The sequence below is a fragment of the Mustela nigripes genome, chromosome 2 (assembly GCF_022355385.1).
Source record: "Mustela nigripes isolate SB6536 chromosome 2, MUSNIG.SB6536, whole genome shotgun sequence".
Taxonomy (NCBI): domain Eukaryota; kingdom Metazoa; phylum Chordata; class Mammalia; order Carnivora; family Mustelidae; genus Mustela; species Mustela nigripes.
The window spans coordinates 171,415,911-171,437,830 of record NC_081558.1 but is presented as its reverse complement, the minus strand read 5'-3'; the positions used below and the strand labels follow the sequence as shown (position 1 = coordinate 171,437,830).

Here is a 21,920-nt window from a genome sequence, read left to right as displayed (position 1 = left end):
TTTTTACATTAAACGGCCCTTTCTCTGTTACTGTAGCCCAGGCTTCATTGTGAGAGTTTGCACAAAAGGTCAGGTTCCCGTGGCTCTGAGTGCTTTGGCCCTGATGTGAGCTGGTGGTTCCTGAGGAACTCTGTGTGCATTTTTTAGAAGGTAGGAAGGGAGGGAGGAAACGAAAGAAGGAGGGGAGGAAGGAAAAAGAGAAAAGAAAAGGATTACTAACTTGAAGATTTGGTTCTGCTGACATGGAACTGGCAACAGAAATTTTGTAGCATTTAAGTTCTCCACAAAAAGAAGGTGAAACTTTTTCTTCAGCCATGCATTTTTGAGGTGATCTTATCAGTCTCCGTACTTTGCTTTCCAAGTACTTTCTCTTGACTTTTTCTTTCCGAGTTTCAGGACCCACCAAGCTACTCCAGTTCAGAATTTTGCAAGCATTTCATTCCAAATTTACTAAATTTAAAGTTTTCTGTGGGAACTGGTACCATATTTTGTAAGCAAAGTTTGGATCCGTTGCTAGGGACATCTTCAGCTATGAAACTAAGAGCATTATTGGAATGTAGAGTAGGCTGTAGCAGTTGCCAGTAGACATGGCAAAATTAGAGGGGGAAAGGAATCCCCCCTCCTACATTCCCCATCCCAATTCAAAATGACAAGAAAATTTCTGATAGTGTCAACTCACAGGGTTTTATATTTACAAGCATTTGTTTTGTCAGATCTTTTGGAGAGAAGGAGAAGATCTTGAGAGAAGGAAGAGGTAGAACATGCCCAGTTTCTTGCAGTATATGTGAGTGAGAAGCAAAAATGGAAAAGATGGCAGGTAGGAAAAACAGAACAAAACAAAACTGGAGAGGCATATGCCAGGTTAAACATAAAGCCTGAGGAACCACTACAAGCCTGTGGAAGACTTTGAATCGTCCAGTGTCCTTAAACCTGAACCTGGGACTCGTGGCCAGAAAAGGCCGGGAGACTAAAGGTTGAGCCTGCCCAAGCTTCTCTGAACAGCTGCTCCCAAAGCAATCAGGTACCATGAATTGAGCCTTAGGTTTGCTGCTCCTCCCGCCACCTATCACTGAATTCTTCCTTTGCATTCTAGATCCTGCTCTCCTTTTCTTTTCCTTTTTCCACATTTTCCTTTCTCGGTTAAAGCGCAACTACTTGCTAGATTATAGCCCTAAAATAGTCTTGTTTCTACTTTTGAAGGATGGATTGAGTTGAATTTTGGAGGATGGGCGTAAGGCTTTGAAGAAAACTAGAGATGACAAGCACAAAGGGAGAGCTAGCATTCTGAACAGAGTAAATGAGAGATACGCTTACAGATAGTAGTCTTTTCAGGCATGACCTACTTGATTATAAGTACTTATTTTTTAGTCTTGGTATAGCTGTAGTAATTATTTTGAAAAGTGTACAAAACAAAGGATGGAACATGACCACTGTTAGTATAAGTGGAGTCAGAATTGAGAGCCCCTTCTTTCACTGTTTGTCCTTCCCTTCCTCTTCCCTCAACTTCCCTATCTGCTATTTTGCCACTGTGGCCTTTAGGGCCTTCACTGAGTTCACTCTTCACAGGGTCGTGTTCTTTGGATGTGGGAATTGTGTTCTTTCTCAGTGATGCTGGTGGGAGTCCCTTAATGAGCTGGGAACAAGCTTCTTGAAGAATAGTTCCCAGTCCTGATTCTCCTAGCCAAATAAAACATTCTGGCTCTTAGGGATGAGTAATTTTAGCAAAAACACGTTAGACTGTTGAAGTACAGCTGTGTCTCCAGTATTATTTTTCATCATGTATAGTTAGATTTCCCAGAGAACAGCTGACCCCTCTAGAAATATAGAACATTCCCTCAAATAAGTGAAATTGAACTAAATTAAACAAGATGCATTTTTAAAAACTGAGCCACAACTTAATGAACAATTCAACCAATAGGAAGTTGTAATGATTCTAAACTTACCTGCACCAATATACCTATGAGATATGTAAATAAAACTTGGTAGAATTGCTAGAAAACGTGGACTAATTCAAAATAAGAGTGGGAGATGTTAATGCACATGTTGATAAAACAAAAATGTATACACATATAACATATTTGAAAACCATAATTAACAAGTTTATCTATGATCATAGATATCTATGATCATGTAGAACTCTGCACCTAACAATGAGAAACTATATATTCTATTCAGAAATGCTTTGAAACCCTTTTTAATTGTTTATGTAGTAGGCCAGAGCCTGGCAAACTGAAGCCCGTGGACCAAATTCAGACAGGATATGTTTCTATAAATAGTTTAACTGAACACAGCCATGCCTACTTATTTATATATTGTCTAGGGCTGCTTTTGCACAACAGCAGAGTTTGAGTAGACATTATTGCTCTGCAAACCCTATACCTATTTACTATATTGCATTTCACCTAAAAAGCTCACTGGTCCCGGGGCACCTGGGTGGCTCAGCAGGTTAAAGCCTCTGCCTTCGGCTCAGGTCATGATCCCAGAGTCCTGGGATCGTGCCCCGCATCGGGCTCTCTGCTCAGCGGGGAGCCTGCTTCCTCCTCTCTCTCTGCCTGCCTCTCTGCCTCCTTGTGAGCTCTGTCTGTCAAATAAATAAATAAATAAATAAATAAGCTCACTGGTCCCTGTGCTAGAAAATAAAACAAGTCATAACAAATATCAAAGAATTGGTATGCAAGCCATTTTTCTAACCACAGTACCAAAAAATGATAACTAAAAAATCTGTTTGGAAATTTAAAAATGCACTTCCAAATAACTCATTAGTCAAAGAAAAATCATTATAGAAACTTTTAAAATATTTAGAATTGAGTAACTATGAAAATGATATACATTTAAAACATACAGTATTCAACTTAAGTTATATTTAGAGAAAATACATACACTTATGCTTATATCAGAAAAAAAAATATCCAACTGCAAAACAGAAAATCAATAGAGTGAACCCAGAGAAAGTTAAGAACATTGGTTCAGTAGAAATCAAAGATGCAATAGAAAACATCTATAAATACAAAACCTGGTTTTTTGTTTGTTTGTTTGTTTGTTTGTTTGTTTTAAAGACCTGTCCATGATTGAACCAGAAAAAATAAGGTGTAAATAAAAAAATCGGACACAAGAAAAAGAGGATATAACTGCATACAATGATCAATGCCAATAAATTTGAAAAGTTAGATAAAATTGCCAAAAATTTCACTTACCAAAATGAAATTAAAAATAAATAGAAAAATGTCGATAATCATATAACCATTTGAAACTGAAGTATTTGTTAAAACATATCCATTGGAAGAATACTACACTCTGTTTGTTTTATTGACACATTTTACCTACTATCAGGGTATATAAATATCTCATGACCAACTGGGATTTATCCTAGGAATAATACGAACAGTTTAACATTATCTTATTTTTATAATTCAGCACATTAACAAATTATAGGAGAAATCCTGCATGATCCTCTCAATAAATGCAAAACCAAAAAGCATTGCATTAATTTTAACAGCTATTCATGATTTTAAACAAACTCTTAGCAATCACAGAATAGAAGGAAACATCACTGGGGCACCTGGGTGGCTCAGTAGGTTAAGAGTCCAACTCTTGATTTTAACTGAGGCCATGATCTCAAGGTCCTGAGATGGAGTCCAGCATCTGGCTCTGCACTCAGCTTGAGATTCTCTCTCCCTCTCCCCTTGACCTGCTCATGCTCTCTCTTTCTCAAATAAATAAATAATTTGGTTTTTTTAAAGGAAGCATCATTAAGCTGGAAGCAACATCTTTTCATGCAAAGGTAGTATGGGTGTTAAAATTATAGAATCTTGGGATTTAAATTTCAGCTCTGCTAGTTAGTTATTAGTTGTTTGACATTGTGTAAATGTTACAGATTGTTTAATGAATTAGCTTCTGTCATTTTTTTAAAGTCAGGTTAATTGGGGATTAATTTACATTCAGTATAATTAACCCTTTTTGTGTACAGTTCTGTGAACTTTGATTGATGAATAAATACAGTTGTGAACTGTAGAACATTTCCATCACTCCTGAGAAGTATCCCATCTCTAGTCCCCAGTAACCATTCTTCTGTGGTTCCTATAATTTTTCCTTTTCTAGAATATTAAATAAATGGAATCACACATTATGTAGCCTCTTTAATCTGGTTTGTGTTTCATTTAGCATCATGCCTTTGAAATTTGTCCATTGCTATTGTGTGTTTCAGTAATTTGTTTTGCTCAGAAACTGTGAGAATAGAGTTCAGCAGGTCACTAGCAAGCACAGATCAAGGTTTTTGTGAGGCCTGAGCTTATAAATTTAAGCGGCCCTCTCTTAGAAAAGGAATACAAAGTTACTGATACAAAATTAAGTATGAAAGTAGTTGTTTTAAATAAGAAATTACAACACCGCTGATGTAAACACGGGAATTCTGAAATTTTTTATTATACTTGTCCCCATCAAATAGAAAAACATACGTATGTTTTCTTGAAAACTATACAAAGTACACTATCTATTGTGCTCCTAGAGGAAAAATGGGAACCTAATTCTCTGCTTATAGTTTTGTATTTTTGATGATTAGAAGGATTTCCACTGACGAGTTTTTGGTTTCATACATACTGGTTCTCCTCCAGTGCCTGCATAGTTGTAAGGAAGGGTGCTACAGGTGTGTTTCTGTCATGATCTACAGCCTCTGACCTTGCACACTTTGTCACGGTGTCTGGTGAGTTGGCATAGGGTGGTAGGAGTATTCTAGGTAGCATTCCTATACTAGGAGAGCTAGCAGTAATTTAGCTGTAGACTATATGATTGTGAACCGTGTAATATTCCATTAAACTCCAAACTAAATGCATGCCCAACCAACTTCCTCTATCTGGAGCCCCAGAATGTTCACTTCCACTTCAACATCATTCATTACGGAATATGTGAAAGAGGTGAATTCTGAATAGAAATAGATAGTGGTCTACTTATTTGAACCACAATATATCTTTCTTTTGCATATTTTCTAAGAAAATTTAACTGTGTGATCCATTGCCAAGGGCCTTACCAGGGCCTAGAAGGGGTTCATGCAAGCAAGTGCTTTGAAGCTTAAGGGAAATTGCTGGGAAATTGGACTTCCAACATTTCTCGTAAAGAACATGAAAGCAGGGATTGAAGAAAAGAGGAAATATGTGCAACTTTTTAATTTTGCTTGCTCTTTCTGCTTTGGGTCGAAAAGGGACAGTATACTTGACCCCTTTATTGGAAGAAGAGTTCAGGCAGTTCCATCTGGTGGTATTGTTTTTCCTTTTTCTTTTTTTAAAGTATACTCTCAGGAAGAAGGAGATGAGGCTACCCTGTCTTGTCTCCACTCCACAAGCACTGTCAATCGCTGGGACTAATTAGCATAGGTCTGGCTTAATATCCTCAAATGCCAGCAGTTTTAGAGGAACCTGGGAGCTGAAGCCAGGCTGGATAGGTTGGGTCCCATACTTTTCTTTTAATACTCTCTTCATGGAAATCACAGAACTGGCATCCTTATTTCAGAAAAGCAGTTTTCTCTTTTGGAACCAAAAACATCACAGGCTAAAGAAACAACTAATGTATTCAACCTACAGTGATATGAGATGATCTCATGTTATATGTTAAAAGGTTTCAGATGAAATATTTTTTGGCTCAGAGAATACAAATCTAGAGCATTTGGTTAACAAGGTATTTTAAATATTTCTCGTGGGTTTTGTTGCATAAGAGTCACATACCTTTAAAAATACGTTATTTTCAGTTAGATTACTTAAATACAGACTATACTCTTCAGTTATCAGATTCTGGGCAATGGAGGGAGAAAGAATTCAGAATTTTTTTTAAAGCATTATTGGAGTTTTAAACATCACGGTTTGATCCTGACATTTATTTACTCGCATTTTATCCATTTTATCTTAAAAAGACTTTTAAAGTTAATAAAAAGATTTATGTAAGTGGTTTTATGTTTACTGTTAATCAACGCTGGGCTAAGTACTTGGGACACACACGGTATGGAAGGATAAAATTATATGCTGATTCACAATGTGATGTAGAAGTGCCGCAACAATAGGAAGAAGGAGGGCTGTGTAGTCAGCCAGGGGTTCCCTAAAAGGTCCCAGATGAAGATGGATTGGAAGATGTTAAGTAAAAGGAGGCTCCATGAATAGAAGCCAATATAAGAAATTTCACAGGATTAAAGGTGGCTTTGATGGGGAAAGAAATTCCCCAGGTGGGGTTACCAGATTTAGCAAATAAAAATACCTGCCACCCCATTAAATATAAATTTCAGATAAACAATGAATGATTTTAATACTATGTGGATATCTCCCATGCAATACATGGGACATACTTAGACTAAAAATTATCCAATAACTTGTACTTTTTAAATTTAATCTGGCAGCCTTACCCAGGAAGCTTTGATTTTTGAAGAGTCCATCATGGCCTCCTTGGGTTGAATTTCTAAATTCTACATATCTCTGAACCCAGCTGCCTTCCTGGCTGCCCTAGTGAGAACATCAGTGACAGGGGTACCCCCAGCAATAGGATGGTACTCTGGTCTGGTCCACAGCCAACCACACACCTGTTGGCTTTTCCAGCATAATAATTTGGGCTTCCTGAAGAAAAGGATGGACCTTTAAACACTTTCATATATCTAATATCTAATGGCTTTAATTAGCATTTCCCTAGTGGCTAATGATATGGAACATGTTTTGTGTACTTACTTTTTTAGTCTGTTCATATCTTTTGCCATTTCCTAATTCATTTGTCTAGTTTTTTAGTATTCAATTTTGAGAATTCTTTATATTGTCTAGTTACTGATCTGTCCTTTGTTAGAAATGTGGTTTGCAAATATTTCTCCCTGTATGTGGCTTGTTTTTTCATCCTCTTAACAGGGTCTTTGCAAAGCAGTTTTCAATTTTGATAAAATCTAACTTATCAATTATTGTTTTTATTGATTGCATTTTTAGCTGCAAAATTAAGAGCTTTGCCTAACCCTAGAACCTAAAGATTTTCTCCTTTTCTTTCTAAAGGTTTTAGAGTTTTACATTTTATGTATAAGTTTGTGATCCATTTTTGAGGTGAGTTTTGTACAAGATATGAAACTTGAGTAAGGGTTAATTTTTCTGCTTATGAATTTTTTTTCCCTATTTGTTGAAAAGGTTATTTTTCTGCCATCAAATTGCTTTTGTTAAAAACCAGTTGGGTATATTTGTGCGGGTCTTTTTCTGGGTCTGTATTCTATTCCATTCATCTAAATGTCTGTTCCTATGCCAATACCACACAATCTTAATTATTATAGCTATATAATGTAGTAAGTCTTAAAATCACTTTAACTATTCTAGTTCCTTTCCCATTCTACATAAATTTTATAATAATCTATATATATCTAGAGAAAAGTCTTGCTGGAATTTTTATAGAAATTATGTTAAACCTGTATGTCAATTTGGGGAGAACTGGCATCTTTACCATGGTTAGTCTTCCAATCTATGAACATGTTATGTCTTCTTGTTTATTTAGGTCTTCTTTTATTTCTTTCATCACTGTTCTTCAACATGAAAGTCTTATACATATTTTGTTAAATTTATACCTAAGTATTTTAGGGTTTTGTTTTTTTAGCAATTGTAAATGACATTATGTTTTTAATTTTTGTGTTCATATGTTCACTGCTAGCATATAAAAATAAAATTACATGTTTATCTTTTATTCTACAACTTTGCTAAACTCAGTTCTAGCACAGTTTAGGGGTTTGGGGGAACTTTTTCAGATTTCTTGGGATTTTCTATGTAAACAATCATGTCATCGGCAAATGAGAATAGTTTGATGTCTTCCTTTCTGACATATATGACTTTCATTTCTTTTCTTTCCTTATTACACTGATTAAAAGTTCTAGCACTATGTTGAATAATTCTGGTCAGAGCAGACATCTGTGCCTTTTTCCCAATCAGAGAAAAAGCATTCAGTCTTTCATTAATAAGTACAATATTTTCTGTAAGTTTTTTTGTACATACTGTTCATCATTTCTTTTAAATTTGTTTGTATCTTATGCCCTAGAATATGATCTATCTTAGGGTATGTTCCATAACATTTAAAAAGAATGTGTATTCTGAATGTTGAGTGCAAATGTTGATCAGATCCTATTGGGAAATGGTTATCACTTAATTCTTCTATATCCTTGCTCTGAGAGAACTGTTGAACTTTGCAACTGAACTGTACTTTTGTCTGTTTCTTCTTTCATTTCTATCAGTTTTTGCTTCATATATTTTGCTTCATATATTTTGTAGCTCTTTTGTTTGGTACATACACATTAAGAATTGTTATGTCTTCTTGATAGATCCACCCTTTTATCATTATATAATGTCCTTTGCTCAAGTAGTTTTCCTTACTCTGAAGTCAGTTATCTGATATTAATGTAGCCACTCAGCTTTCTTTTGATCAGTATTTGTATGTTGAGGTGCTTGGGTGGATCAAGCCCCACCTTGGGCTCCCTGTTCAGTGTGGAGCTTGCTTCTCCCTCTCCCTCTCTCTCTGCCCCTCTCCCCAGCTTGGGCTCTCTTTCTCTCACTCTCTTTCTCAAATAAATAAATAAAATATTTTTTAAAAAATTTGTGGAGCCCCTGGATGGCTTAGTCAGATAAGCATCTGTGTTTGGATCCCAGGGTCCTAGGGATTGAGCACCGTGTCAGGTTCTCTGCTCAGTGGGAAGCCTGTTTCCTTCTGCCTGCCCCTCTACCTGCCACTCCAACTTGCTTGTGCCGTCTCTTGTCTGTCAAATAAATAAATAAAATCTTTAAAATATCTTTTAAATATTTATATGTTAAAATTTTTCCATCATTTTGCTTTTAACTTGTTATATTGTTATATTTGAGGTAAGTTTCTTGTAAATAGCATATAGTTAGGTCATGTTTTCTAATCTACTCTGTCAATCTCTATCTTTGAATTTGCATTTTTAGGCCATTTACATTAACGTGATTTTTTTATATGTAACGGTTTAAATCTAACATTTTATTCTGTTTTTTTCTGTTTGCTCTTTTTAATTTCTCAATTTTCTCTGTCCTGCCTTCTTGTGTGTTACTTGAGCATTTTGGAATTCTGTTTTGATTTATCTTAGTGTTTTTGAGTATATTTCTTTGTGTAGCTTTTTAAGTGGTTGCTAAAACCACTAGGGTAGGTGAGGCCTTTTTACCACTGGGCAATATATGATGGGGAGGGAAAGGTTCACTTCATTATTTCCCTGAGGAGATGGAATTCAAGGCCTACCATATGGTCTCTATTGATACTGCAATGGTGGTGGTAGTGATAGGAGGGGGGAATAGGGGTTTGTCATTACCCTTAAGAGATGAAAATCCCTTTGGGATTTCAGTCACTGCTTGATCATCTCTGATACTGCCCTGGTGGCAGGTGGAGGAGGAGTTGGATTGCCTCATTACAGCCTGGCAAGGGTGGAAGTCTAGGCTCCCCACTCAGCCTTTGCTAATGGGCACAAGTCCACAGTTTTTTGTCTAAACATAGATAGTTTTTATCTAAACATTTTTGGTCTTGCTAGGTGGCCCTTTTCCTGGTCATTTTGTCAAACAGAACAGATGTTTGTTGGGGCTTTTTTGGTCTGCTCCCATTGGCATTTCCAAGTTATGGCTTCTTTAACCCTAAGCCTGAGATAATGAGGCAAAAAGAAAATGCAGGGAGCTAACTGCTGTGTTTTCCCTTATACCCAAAGGTCCCAGACTGTCTTCTCTCTACCTTTAAGAGACTTCCTATTCCTATGTTTGTTTTATATATAAGGTCCAGGATTTTTAGCTGTACTTAGCAGGAGGAATAGGGAAAACAACAACTACTACTACTACTACTACTACTACTACTACTACAACTATTACTGCCTTTCCAGAAACAGAAATTCTATGAATACTTTTAATGCCAACATAATCATTTAAAAGCCCTATTAATCACCTACCTGCTGTTATTCCATGGGTAGAATCCTTTTTTGTTGTTTTTTCCATGCTATACAGTTAAAAGTATATGTCTTAATCAGGGTTCTCTAAAAGAACAGAACCAATATGAGATACATATCTGTATCTATATATCTACATCTGTATCTGTCTGTATATAAAAGAAGGAGTTGGCTTATGCAATCCGTGACTCTGGCAAATCCCAGCATCTGCAGTGTGAATTGGCAAGCTGGAACCCAGGTTCCAATCCTAGTCAGAAGGCCTGAGAACCAGGACAGCTGATACTGTAGTTCTAGTCTGAAGCGTGACAGGCTCTAGATGCAGGAAAAGCTGATGTTTCAGTTCAAATCCAAAGGCAGAAAAAATTCTCTTACTCAGCAGAGGTTCAGTCTTTTTGTTCTATTCAGGTCTTCATCTAATAAGACTGCCCACCCACACTAGGGAAGGCACTCTGCTTTATTCAGTCTACCATTCAAATGTTAATCTCACCCAAATTAATGTTTGACCAAATATCTGGGTACACATAAAATTAGCCACCACAGTGTGCAAACATTTAAAAGCACAAGATTACCAGTTTGGTTAATTAAGACCTAAATAGGAATTCCGACCAAGGTTGCTCACAAATTCACATTTTGGGATGACTTTGAAGTAGGTAGAGAAATTCAAAGAGAATGAGTAAAAGCCTTTTAAAAATTCAAAAATGTATTTAAAGGGAGGAACCACTTGTCTAGAAAAGGAGGGGAGGAACCACTTGTCTAGAAAACTGAACAGCAACATGTGGAAGAATGTAACTGAACCACTTTCTTACACCATACACAAAAATAAATTCAAAATAGATGAAAGACATAAATGTGAGATAGGAAATCATCAAAATCCTAAAGGAGAACACAGGCAGAAACCTCTTTAACTGGCTGTAGCAGCTCCTTACTAGACACATTACCAGAGACAAGGGAAGCAAAAGGAAAAATGAATTTTGGGGACTGCATCAAGATAAAAACTTATGCATAGGGAAGGAAACAATCAACAAAGGCATCCTATGGAATGAGAGAAGATATTTGCAAGTGACATATTTGATAAAGGGTTAGTATCCAAAATCTATAAAGAACTTATCAAACTGAACACCCAAAAAACAATCCAGTTAATAAATGGGCAGAAGGGGCACCTGGGTGTCTCAGTGGGTTAAAGCCTCTGCTTTTGGTTCAGGTCTTGATCCCAGGGTCCTGGGATTGAGCCCTGCAACCAGCTTCCTGCTCAGCGGGGAACTTGCCTCCCCCTCTGCCTCTCTGCCGACTTGTGATCTCTGTCAAATAAATAAATAAAATCTTTTTAAAAAGAAAGAAAAAATAGACAGAAGACATGAATAGACATCTTTTCAAAGAAGACATCCAGATAGCTAACCAACACATGAAAAAAATGTTCAAATCACTCATGATCAAAGAAATACAAATCAAAACCATGCTGAGATACCACTTCACACCTGTCAGAATGGCTAAAATTAACAACACAAGAAACAACAGGTGTTGGTGAGGTTGCAGAGAAAGGGGAACCCTCTTGCACTGTTGGTGGGAATGCAAACTGGTACAGCCACTCTGGAAGACACTATGGAGACTCCTCAAAAATTTAAAAATAGAACTATCCTATAATCAGACAATTGCACTATGAAATATTACCTAAAGGATAAAAAATACAGATTCAAAGGGGTACATGCACCCCGATGTTTATAGCAGCATTATCAATAATAGCCAGACTATGGAGAGAGCCCAAGTGTCCATCAACTGATGAATGGATAAAGAAGAGGTGGAGTGTGTGTATACACACACACACAAACAAACACACACACACACACAATATGGAATAATACTCAGCCATCAAAAAAAAAAAGAAATCTTAAAAAAAAAAAATGAAATCTTGCCATTTGCAAGACCTGGATGGAGCTGGAAAGTACTATGCTAAGTGAAATGTCAGAGACAAATACCAGGCGATCTCACTCATATGTGGAACTTAAGAAAGAAAACAGATGAACATATGGGAAGGAGAGAAAGAAAAAAAAAAGGGAGGGAGAGAGGGAAATACACTGTAAGAGACTCTTAACTATAGAGAACAAACAGTGTTGATGGGGGAGTTGGGTGGGGGATAAGCTAGATGGGTGGTGGGTATTAAGGAGGGCACTTGCTGTGATGAGTGCTGGGTGTTGTACATAAGTGATGAATCATTGAATTCTACTCCAGAAACCAATATTGCACTGTATGTTCACTAACTAAAATTTAAATTAAGAAAAAGCAATAGGGATCTGAAGCATAGATAGATAGATAGACAGATAAGGAAAGCAACCACTAAAATCTGGAAGGCAGTATGGCATTATGGGAAGAGACTGTGGTTGCTGTGTTTCTTCAAGAGAGCTTTATAGACAGAAAAACCTAAAACTTTGATTTTTCCTGACTCTTAGAGTAAGAATTTTTTTTTCCATTGTTGAAAGATTTTAGAAATTCAAAATAATTGTTTCTCATGATCTATAATCTTTTTTGTCACCATTTCTTAACATTCCCCCTCGGGCTAGCATACAGGTGTCAAGAGCTATTGTTTTTCAGGTCAGGCAGTATCATTTGTGGAGAAGACTTTGGACTCAAATAGATTGGGGTTTCCAGGTGTGTAACCTGGGGCAAATTGCCTTACCCCTCTAAACAGCAGTTTTCTTATCTGAAAATGAGGAGTTTAATATCTGTAAAATCAGTTTAGGTGCTGCATAATTAAACATTCTCAAAAGTAAGACATCTAGATAATCTTCAGTTTTGCAGTTTTATGAATTAGACTGACATCTTGGTGCTTAAATTTCTATATTTTGGATTGTTTCCTTGAATTCAGCTTCTTAGAGGTAGAATTACTGAATCAAGGCATAGAGCTTTCTAGAGAGGTGGTACCAAGTTTGTACTAGCAATGGGAGAAAGAAGGAGAGAGAGATGCTTTTCTAATTTTTAAACTTTATATTTTGTAGAAGCATCAGGTGGTGAAGGAGGAGGAGACCCAGAAATGCAGCAGGAGACAGCTCCAGTACCAGCCCTGTCAAAGAAGACCAAACAGGTGACAGTACTGTAGGAGTCACAACTGTTAAATTCTGGAATCAGCTTCTACTCCTCTATACCGTTCCCTGTTCTTTAACATCAGTTGTTGGTGGACTTTGAAGGAAGCTTTTTATCCTCTTTCCTTGGGAAAAAACATGCTTCATTGATGATAAGCAAGGTCTATTTCCCCCCTAATATTTTTTTCCAATATACATGTATTTTATAATAATGTTATCTTAGATTCTTATACCACATCTTTACCAAAGATCCAGTAGTACACTGTTTGCTACAGTTCCTAGGAAAAGAAAAATAGTATAAAGATATGTAAAATTACTTATCATACCACTGCATGATTACAGCACCATGCCAGCAGACTCTAAGGGTCTCATGTCTACCTAACACGAGTCGTGGTCCACTGTACGAATATTTATCACGAGACTTCTACCTTCAGTATTACCAAAAGTCATCTGATACACTTTGCTTCCTGGACTTAGAACCTTTTCTTTCCTTCTTAATCTTTCTACTGGCCACTCACATCCATTTGCAGCCCTTTCATATTATGTATCCCTCAAACCTGATTGGTAACCATGTGTGATTTTTTTAAAAGGATTACCTACTGTCAATTAAAATTATTATCTTCTTCATAGCAGTGATCTGTGGTCTTATTATTGTTATAAGTGGCCCTAAACTCATTCCCATGAGAGGGTGACTCTACCCAGTTTGTAACTAGGCTCAGGATAATTATGAGAATCAGTTTACCAACAAGTAGTGCAACTTTGAGCAAGTTAAACTCTCTGTGCCTCTGTCTCCTCATTGGTAAAATGATGATAATAAGTATATTTCCTTCACAGATTTGCAGTAGAGATTAAATGGCTAATACTTGGGATACCTGGGGGACTCAGTGGATTATGCATCTGCCTTTGGCTCAAATCATGATCCCAGGGTCCTGGGATCAAGTTCCACATCAGGATCCTTGCTCAGCAAGGACCCTGCTACTCCCTTTCTGGCGCTCCCTGTTCTTGTGCTTGCTCTCTTTCTCTTAGATAGATAGATAGATAGATAGATAGATAGATAGCTAATACTTGTTAAGCACTTCAAACAGTGGTTGGCAAAGAGTAAGCACCAAAGCGATGATTACTATAGTAAATAACACTTCATCTTCTTTATTTTGTTATTTTTTCCTGTTGGGATAGAGGACTACAGAAAGATACACATATTTAATATGTAATCACCTCAGTTTCTCTCCAGCCATTAAATATTTTGCTCCAAAGCTGCATATCAGTTTTACATTTTGTTTTTTTCTTTTTGCTATTATTTTATTTTACATTTTTAATTCAACTATAATTAACAGTGTTCTATTAATTTCATGTGTACAGTATAATGATTCAACAATTCTATGCATTACTTACTGCTCACCATGAAAGTACATGAGAGTACACCATAAGAGTACACATAAGTGTACTCTTAATCCCCTTTACCTATTTTACCCTTTCCCCCACTCATCTCCCCTTTGGCAACCACCAGTTTATTCTCTATAGTTAAGAGTTTGTTTTTGGCTTGTCTCTTTTTTCGCCCTTTGTTCCTTTGCTTTGTTTCTTAAATTCTATATATGAGTGAAATCATATGGTATTTGTCTTTCCCTGGCTGGCTTATTTCACTTAACATTATACCCTCCAGGTCCATCCATGTTGTTACAAATGGCAAGATTTCATTCTTTTTTATGGCTGAGTTATATTACGTTTTGTGTGTGTGTCTGTGTGTCTGTGTATGTGTCTTTGTGTGTGTGTCTGTGTGTGTGTGTGTGTGTGAGAGAGAGAGAGAGAGAGAGACATGTCCTTTTTCCATTCATCTATGGATGGACACTTAGGTTGCTTCCATATCTTGGTGGCTATACATAATGCTGCAGATATAACTTTTTGAATTAGTGTTTTTGTTTTGATAAACCCAGTAGAATTACTGGAATATACGGTAACTCTGTTTTTAACTTTTTTTTTTTAAGATTTTATTTATTTATTTGACAGAGAGAGATCACAAGCAGGCATAGAGGCAGGCAGAGAGAGAGGAAGGGAAGCAGGCTCCCTGCCGAGCAGGGAGCCCGATGCGGGACTCGATCCCAGGACCCCGAGATCGTGATCTGAGCCGAAGGCAGCGGCTTAACCCACCAAGCCACCCAGGCGCCCCTGTTTTTAACTTTTTAAGAAACATCCATACTGTTTTTCACAGTGGCTGCACCAGCTTGCATTCTCACCAACGGTAACAGGAGGGTTCCTTTTTCTCCACATCTTCATCAACACTTGTTATTTCTTGTGTTTTATTTTAGCCATTCTAACAGATGTCAGGGGATATCTCATTGTGGTTTTGACTTAGAGTTTCCTGATTATTGGTGATACTGAGCATCTTTTCATGTGTCTCCTGACCATCTCTGTATGTCTACTTTGGAAAAATGTCCATTTATATCCTCTGCCCATTTTTACTTGGATTATTTGGGTTTTTGGTGATGAGTTTGCATAAGTTATTTATATATTTTGAATATTAACTTTTTATTGGATATATCATTTTCAAACATCTCCATTCAGTTGGGTGTCTTTTTGTTTTGTTGATGATTTGCTTCTCTATGCAAAAGCTTTTTATTTTGATGTAGTCCCAATAGTTTGATTTTGCTTTTGTTCCCCTACCCAAAGGAGACATATCTAGAAAAATGTTTCTGTAGCTGAGGTCAAAGAGATAACTGTCTGTTTTCCTCTAAGAATCTTGGGCTTTCAAGTCTCATATTTAGGTCTTTAATCCCTTTTGTGTTTATTTTTGTGTATCGAGTAAAAAGGTGGTCAGATTTTAATTCTTTGTCAGATAGCTGTCCAGTTTTCCCAACACCATTTGTTAAAGAGACTGTCTTTTTCCCATTGCATATTCTTGCCTCCTGTGTCATAGATTAATTGACCATAAAAACATAGGTTTATTTCTGGGCTCTGTATTTTCCTCCATTCATCTACTGTTTTTGTGCCAGTACCATACCATTTTGATTACTATAGCTTTGTAATATGTCTTGAAATCTGCGATTGCAGTATCTCCAATTTTGTTCTTTTTCAAGATTGCTTTGGTTATTCAGGGTCTTTTGTGGTTCCATACATATTTAGGATTATTTGTTCTAGTTTTGTAGAAAATGTTGGTATTTTGATAGGGATTGCATTAAATCTGTAGATTGATTTGGATAATACAGAAATTTTAATAATTTGTTCTCCTAATCCATGAATATGGAATATCTTACCATTTGTGCCATCTTCAATTTCTTTTATCAGTGTTTTATAGTTTTGAGAGTACAAGTCTTTCACCTCCTTGGTTAAGTTTATTCCTAGGTATTTTATTATTTTTGGTGAAATTGTAAATGAGATTGTTTCCTTATTTTCTCTTTCTGCTACTTCATTAGTGTTGTATAGAAATGCAATAGATTTTTGTATATTACTTTAGTATCCTGCTACTTTACTGAATTCATTTGTCCATTATAGTAGTTTTTTGGTGGAGTCTTTCAGGTTTTCTATATAGAGTATCATGTCACCTGCAAATAGTGAAATTTCCCTTACCAATTTGGATATCTCTTTCTTTTCTTGTCTGATTGCTGTGGCTAGGACTTCCAGTGCTATGTTGAATAAAAGTGGTGAGAGTAAATATCCTTGTCTTGTTCCTGATCTTAGAAGAAAACTCCCAGTTTTTCACAATTGAGTATGATGTTAGCTGCAGGTTTTTCTTATATGGGCTTTATTATGTTGAGGTATCTTCCCTCTAAGCCTACTTTGGTGAGAGTTTTTTATCATGAATGGGTAGTTGTACTTTGTCAAAAGCTTTTTCTGCATCTGTAGAAATGATCAGATGGTTTTTATCCTTTCTCTTGTTGATGTGATATATCACATTCATTGATTTGAGAATACTGAACCACCCTGCATCCCAGGAATAAATCCCACTTGGTTGTGGTGAGTCATTTTTTTAAATGTACTGTTGGATTCCATTTACTAATATTTTGTTGAGGATTTTGGCATCTATGTTCATCAGAGATATTTGCCAACAGTTCTCTTTTATTGTAGTGTCTTTACGAGGTTCTGGTATCCCAGTAATGCTGGTCTCATGGAATGAATTTGGACGTATTCCTTCCTCTTGTAGCTTTTGGAACAGTTTGAGAAGAAAGGGTATTAACTCTTCTGTAAATGTTTGGTAGAATTCACCTGTGAAGCCATCTGGTCCAGGACTTTTGTTTGTTGGGAGTTTTTTTATTACTAATTTGAATTCATTGCCAGTAATCAGTCTGTTCAGATTTTCTATTTCTTCCTGATTCAGTTTTGGGAAGTTATATGTTCCTCAGAATTTATCCATTTCTTCTAGGTTGTCCAATTTGTTGGTATATAATTTTTCATAATAATTTCTTATAACCCTTTGTATTTCTGTCATGTCAGTTATTTCTCCTCTTTCATTTCTGACTTGATTTGAGTTCTCTCTTTTGTTTTTGACGAGTTTGGCTAATGGTTTATCAATTTTGTTGGATCTTTTCAAATAACCAACCCTGGGTTTATTGATCTGTTCTGTTGTTTTCTTAGTCTTTATTTCATTTATTTCTGTCCTAATCTTTACTTCCTTCCTTCTACTGGCTTTAAGCTTTATTTTTTTGTTTTTTGTTTTTCTTTCTCCTTTAGGTCTAAGGTTAGGTTGTTTATTTGGAATTTTTCTTGCTTATTAGGGAAGGCCTATATTGCTATAATCTTCCCTTTTCAATAGTTTTGCTCCATCCCAAAGATTGCCAATGGTTGTGTTGTCATTTTCGTTTGTTTCCCTTTATTTTTTTATTTCCTTTTTGATTTCTTGGTTGACCCATTCATTGTTTCGTAGCATGTTACATAAGCTTCATGTATTTGTGTTTTTTCTTGTAATTGATTTCTGGTTTCATACCATTGTAGTCAGAAAAGGTGCATGGTGTGATTTTAATCTTTCTCTGGGTCATTTTTTTTTGTTCATTGCACTGATGTGGCTGCTACTTGGGTGTGTATCCATGGAATGAGGTGAGCTTAGGATCCTCTTACTCTGCCATCTTCCCAGACTCCCTCCTCAGTTTTAATTTCAGCCATTCCGTCAGAAAGCCTACAGGTTAACATCCTTAGCCTTTTGATTTATTTCACCAACGTGGAATTTAATTTTACCTTTGCTTATCCTACTGACCACACCATAGTCATGCCTTCTTTGACTCTGGCCTCTATTTCCAAGTATCTTTCTTTAGACCCCCATGGGCTTTTTTTTCCTTACTTTCTTTCTTGATTTTCTTCTTGCTAGTTCCTTACTTTTTCAAGACTCACTAAAGAAAAATTAAATTTGCCCAAGTCTCTGCCTTTACTTCTTTTTATGGTCTTTTTGTCCACATTGCTAAATTTTACCTTTTTTAAGCTCCTTCTTCCTTGGCTCTTCTTTTCTTACAACCATCAAGTTAGATAAATGTCAGAGAATCATAGGAAGAAGAGGGAAAAGTGGGAGAGGAGAAAGCGAAATACATTCCCCATTTCTTGAGCATTCACCTATCTTTTTCAACTTATGTTTGAACAATAGTAAATGCCATTTACTGAGCACTCTCCATAAGCAATGTGCAAGACACAATGACTTAAATGATCCTATGAAGTAGGGAATACCTTATGCCCTGTGAGGTAGGGGGTACCCTGTTTTACAAATTATCTGAGGTTCACAGACATGGGAGTCGTGTCCCACTTGGCTGGCTGTGAGCCAGGAGCTGAGGATGCTGCTGCTTTTCATCTGTCCCTTTTTTACCTGTCCCTTCTCTTTCAATTTAGGAAAATTGGATTCAACATGTCTTCATGTGCTTTTTTGGTCCCATGCTGTTGCTATTTTCTACCAAGAAAAAAAAAATTACAAAAGTTTAAGATTGTAGTGCTCATTTTAACCACACTCTAATGTCCTTAACTACCAAATTACTTTAAAGAACCCAAGTTTTAGGTAGACCAAATGCCCTAACCCCTTTCTCCAAGTCTGTCCTAATTTCTCTAGCCAGAGAACTCAGTGAAAACTTCTTGTTCCCCACTGCCTCATATGAGTGCTCTTCATCTTGCTCCTGGTTCCCATACCAGGCTGTATACCTCCAGGACAGAGTTTAACTGTGCATCTCCACAGCACCTAGCACAGAACCTCACCCTCAATTGGCATTATTTGTGAAATGAAAGATTAGATGATTATACCAGGATTCTAGTTTTTTCACTACTCTTCCCTTCTCAGACCTTTGTGTCTCCACTTGTAAGCCACCTACTACCCACAGGAGTTTCTTAGACTCTGGTGACCCAGTGTCCTTCTTCCAACCCCCCCACCCTTGATTGAGTTGGGATCTCTCTTCCACTGCCCTTGACTGCCCAAATAGCCCTTCTTGCTCCTCTGTGGGTTCCCATCCTCTCTCTCTCCAGCTACTCTTCTCCCCTGGAAATCATCTGACCACCCTAAGGATGACCTTCTTATTGGCAGGCTGACCTTGCGAATCCTTCTAGAGTTGTTTACATACATAGAGCTTGAGAATCAACTTGTTCATAAGCGACTGGCGGACAAGGTCTTCCTTTGTTTTCCCTGTAGTACCTAGCACAGTGCTAGCCACTTGATTCATTTGACAGATGTAACAGAGTATTTGTTTTTTAATGGTAACTTATTATATTTTTCCCCTGGCTCAAAACAAAAGAAAAGAGAAATTATTTTGTGCTATATTTAAGTTTTGAATTTTTTTCAAACTTGTTTCATTGTTTTACTCTTCCTTGTTTTTTAAAGATTTTATTTATTTACTTGAGAGAAAGAGTGCATGCACAAGCGAGGAGGGAGCATGCAGAGGGAGAAGGAGAAGCAGACTACCCACTGAGTGGGGAGCCTAGTATGGGGGCTTGATCCCATACTGATCCCATACATGACCCTGGGATCATGACCTGAGCCAAAGGCAGACACTTAGCCAACTGAGCCATGCAGGTGCCCTGCTTTGCTGTTCTTTAAGGGGTTTTTTATACTTTTATAGGAACTTCCTGGCATTATGCCACCTGATATAATATGCATTTAGCCTTAAATATCAACAGGTGAGTATATATATTGGGTTAGATCGAGTTCCCTCTTTTGCCATAGCTGGGCCTCACATTTCTATTACTGAGTCCATGCCTCTCATCTGTTCAGTATTTTCAAGCAGCAGATTTATAACTTTATAAAAGTTTTTTACCCATACAACTACATCATCTCTAGCAACCATTTCACATCTAAATAATCATCTTTGGCCTCCTTAATAATGTAAGTATAAAGATTTGCCAATACTTCTTTTTTTCCAGATATTGCTTCCAAAAAGATGATGAATTCCCTACTTCTAGAGATTGCATCACCCTCTTCCCTTCTCAACATCAGTCACTTCAGAGCCAACCCTAGTGATTTTGTAATTATGGTTCCCAGAATATAATTCCTTACGAGGGGTTTTGTGACTTTTCATTGATGGCTCCATGAGGTCAATAACCATGGTTCCGTGACCCATCCTCTCTCCCTCAGAAACCACACTGGGCATCTTTTTTTTAAGGTAGCCTTTTGCTTAGCTCCTCAGATCATAAAGGACTCCTCAGTAAGAGTGCTTATTCTTTTCCCTCTTTAGTCACCTTTCTCAACAATTATATTTTCTTAATATTAATTTATTTGAGCACTGATAATTTCATATTTCTCCCACTCTTCATCTTTAAGATTATTCTTGGGACACCTGGGTGGCTCAGTCAGTTAAGCATCCAAGTCTTGGTTTCAGCCAGGTATTGGTCTCAGGGTCTGAAATCAAGGCCTGCGACAGGCTCCGCACTCAGCATAGCATCTGCTTAAGTTTCTCTCTTCCTCTCCCTCCACCCTTTCCTCTCTCTCTCTCTTTATCTCTCTCAAATAAATAAATAAATCTTAAAAAAAAAAAAAGGAATCGAGTCAGTAATTCAAAAGGTGAGTATGAATACCTGGAGATCATTGATAGCTATTCTAGAATCTAGCTTCCTTGGTCTGCCCTCTGGTCCCCAGGAATTTATCCCTCCCATATGCATAGTATATTCACCCCTCCCAAGGAAAGCAAAAGTCCCTTCCTTTTACAGCATGAGCTCAGTGCTTAAAATTTCATTTTCTAATCAGGTTCAGGGGCATTTGAGGGTCCTCGGTTTTAGTTCCTTAAGTATAGCTCCTTGAGTACATTTCTTCTCAGCCTGGGAAACAAATACAAGCATAGACTAACTTTTAGAGACAATTCTACTCAAGTAATTAGCATAAGGAGCCATTCGTCCTACAGCATTTGAAAATGTTGAGAGTTTCTTTATTAAGTGTTAAGGCCCAGGTTCCTGAGGTCATTCCATGGTTCTCCGCTATGCTTTTGGGTTCCTCGTGTTGCCCTCTGAGTCATCCTTCTTTTTTTTTTTTTTTTTTTTTTTAATGAGACGTAGCTTGTATTTACAATGAACAGTTCTTTCAGCCTGCTTCTTGACAGTAGAATTCTCAGGGTTCAATGACTTTTCCTCATTGTATTTCATCTCTCACCTTTTCAGCTCAAACTAGAGGTATTTCTGAATATATAACACCTTGAAGAATTTTGTAGGTCTTCTGTGGTTCTTATTGGGGTTACTCCATTGAGCAGAAGTCACCCCCACAAATCTTTTCCAGATAAAGTTTTCTCTTCCATGGATGCCTGCTTAGATAATGGAGAAACAGTACTTCTTAAGCTTCCTAGGGCATGTTTGAGAGAATCTGTGAGACACACTTTTAATTTCTTTAAAGAGCTCTTGTGTAACCGAATAGTACTCTGAGGTACCACCTTTGTTCTTTCTGAGGTGTTGATGGATTTGCACGCATATACCTTGACTTCTTTGATAGTCCTTTTTTCAATTTAACTTCTTCCTTTTCCATTTTACTGTAAGCCATAGAAGAAAGT

At 37.0% G+C, this 21,920-nt stretch overlaps 1 protein-coding gene across 3 annotated transcripts in view; it reads left to right on the top strand.

The window, feature by feature from the left end:
* CMSS1 (cms1 ribosomal small subunit homolog) overlaps positions 1-21,920 on the top strand; it is a 382,805-nt gene that overhangs the window by 334,751 nt on the left and 26,134 nt on the right. For all 3 annotated transcript variants that reach the window (XM_059392096.1, XM_059392095.1, XM_059392097.1), the window contains exon 2: positions 12,913-12,998. In XM_059392096.1, coding sequence (XP_059248079.1) covers positions 12,913-12,998 — 86 coding nt within the window. The remainder of the gene's footprint in view (positions 1-12,912; positions 12,999-21,920) is intronic.